This window comes from Cyprinodon variegatus, unplaced genomic scaffold, assembly GCF_000732505.1.
Source record: "Cyprinodon variegatus isolate N-32 unplaced genomic scaffold, C_variegatus-1.0 Scaffold423, whole genome shotgun sequence".
NCBI classification, from domain to species: Eukaryota; Metazoa; Chordata; class Actinopteri; order Cyprinodontiformes; family Cyprinodontidae; genus Cyprinodon; species Cyprinodon variegatus.
The window spans coordinates 236,526-238,811 of NW_015150876.1; the positions used below are offsets into that span (position 1 = coordinate 236,526).

At 31.4% G+C, this 2,286-nt stretch overlaps 2 protein-coding genes across 2 annotated transcripts in view; both read right to left on the reverse strand.

Moving 5' to 3' along the window:
• Positions 1–2,286, reverse strand: part of LOC107093396 (latent-transforming growth factor beta-binding protein 1-like) — a 29,700-nt gene that overhangs the window by 22,224 nt on the left and 5,190 nt on the right. The gene's annotated exons all lie outside the window — the stretch shown is intronic.
• LOC107093403 (adhesion G protein-coupled receptor E1-like) lies at positions 269–2,174 on the reverse strand. Its single transcript, XM_015388438.1, has 3 exons — positions 2,039–2,174; positions 1,835–1,930; positions 269–392 (listed from the first exon to the last, which is right to left on the reverse strand). Exons 1-3 carry the CDS (start codon positions 2,159–2,161, stop codon positions 351–353), a joined length of 261 nt encoding a protein of 86 aa, XP_015243924.1. The 5' UTR covers positions 2,162–2,174; the 3' UTR covers positions 269–350.

The following is a 2,286-nucleotide window of genomic DNA, read 5'->3' on the forward strand; positions in this document are numbered from 1 at the left end:
TTCTATTCTATTCTATTCTATTCTATTCTATTCTATTCTATTCTATTCTATTCTATTCTATTCTATTCACTGCTCCTGTGTTTAAGGTTTGATCAATATTTCTGAAACTCAAAGCTTTGAAAAAAGAAAACATTTGTTTTTTTTATCTCCCTTGACGTACCTGAATGAATCAGCCTACATTATTAGTAACGCTGATAAAAAAAAACTATATATATATATATATATATATTCAAAATAAATTACACATTTTATCAAAAAATCTTTTTTTTAAGTATTGGCATAAAAACGAAGCATGTAAGGTGTAAAGATAGGCCATAAAGCTTTAATAGGCACATTCTGCTTCTGGTATATTAGATGTGAGACTCTCCTGTGTCCTGGGTACTTCTTGATGCCTGAAGATAAAAAAGCAAAGAATATGAGTGAAAAAAAATGCATTAATGAAAATATTTCTTCATTATGAGGCAATGCTTTTCTTTGTCAGAGTAAAATACACTATAGCCTACTTCACTTCAGTATTTCATAATGCATTACTGATTTAAACCAAAGACAGTTGAGGTACGGTCTGAGGCTGTTAGAAGGTTTGTACAAAATTTAGAAAATACTTGATAATTGGGTTTATTTAATATCCAGTCTTGGAAAAGAAATGTTAAGCTATAGTTTAAACCATATATGAAAATAATCTGAATAAAGTGACAAATAGGGTTCTTTAATATTTGAAATAAAATTACACTTTATATTTAGTTTGGTTAAAACCAGTTAGGATTTTCTAATTATTGAAGGCACACCTATGGATATCCTTTAAAAGGTCATTGTAAGGTAAAAAGATGCTGACTTAAGCTTTTTACCACAGTGGAACTGAAACTATAATTATATGAGGTAAGAAAAAATGGAAATGTTCATCCTAGGCTATACTAAAGATTCTTTCAAATAGAGTAAAATAAAGAATAAGTCTGTAAGTTTAAAAACAACTTTCTTGCAAATGTGAAGGGGAGTGGTAAATTGCTGTGCTGTTTTATGTAGGAGGGACTTGTTTACTTTATGAAAAAGAGGAAATTACGGTATGGAGACAGAACATTGTGTTCAAAAACATAATGAGCATGCTGAGAGATAAGAACATAAAGCTTGAGGATACATCGCACTGGTTAACCAGGTCTGTCTGGAATAAGGAGTTTCAGCAAATTTTTGTTAGAGAAGTAAAATGTTTAGCCAAAGTCACATAGTAACGACAACAACAAAAAAAAACTACTGAGGGAATACATGCAAACCTTTGAATAAAAAAAAACAACAAACAATAAAACTTCTCCTAATTTAGAAAATAGCAATGTTGTGTTTGTAGAATAAAATGAATTAAGCTAAGCCTGAAATGACCCACGTCTCTGGCAGACTTAGATTAAAAGTAGGTCATTTTGTGAACATACTTCTTTTGAATGGTGAAAACCAGCAGATTTTAAAGACAGTTTAGGTGCTGTAAGGCAAATATGTCTTGTATTTGTTATTGATTTATTGCACTAATGCTGTCTATCCTAAATCTGATGTGTCTTTTTCCAGCAACAACACATTTTCTTTTTTTTTTTTTTTTTATAAAGGTTATTTTAAGTCAAACTCTTGCAGCTGAATTACTAACTCTGGGCATGGCTTACCTATACAATAGAATATGTTACATTTTATTTAATACCAGCCAAGGAAAAAGAGAAATAACTGTTATATTTTAAATATGTAAATATCTGGTTCCAACTATAATATTTACATGTTTGGTGCATTGGTGTGAGTGTTTTTATTTTTATTTTTTTGTTATGCAACCAACTATTTAATTAAATGTGAAATGTATGCTTACATTAGCTTTACTGGAATGTGACAAGTTGAACTCGGAGTTTGCTCTCTTCTGAGGTGTGCATAAACGAGAAATAATGTTTTTATACTCCTCCCTCACCTAAAATCAGAAAACACATTGAGTTCTTTTAATTGAAGGTGTGGAAATACAAAAGCAGTATGTTTGTTAATTTCTAAAAAAAAAAAAAAAAAAAAGTTTATGGCTGACCTGCTTTGAAAAAAGACAGTGGATGACAAAGAACATGACACCATACAGGCTCCCATAAATGGAGAACAGATAAGACATGACTATTGTGCCCTTCTCAAACTGGAAACAGCCAAAGATCCACATGGTGCCGAGCACACAGAGCTGAGCCACTGCAGTAACGGTGAAAGCCCTGCAGGGGACAACAAATACACATAAATTATTGAATATAATGGAGACACTTGATTTGATCATGTTAGGGAGGGTCAGTC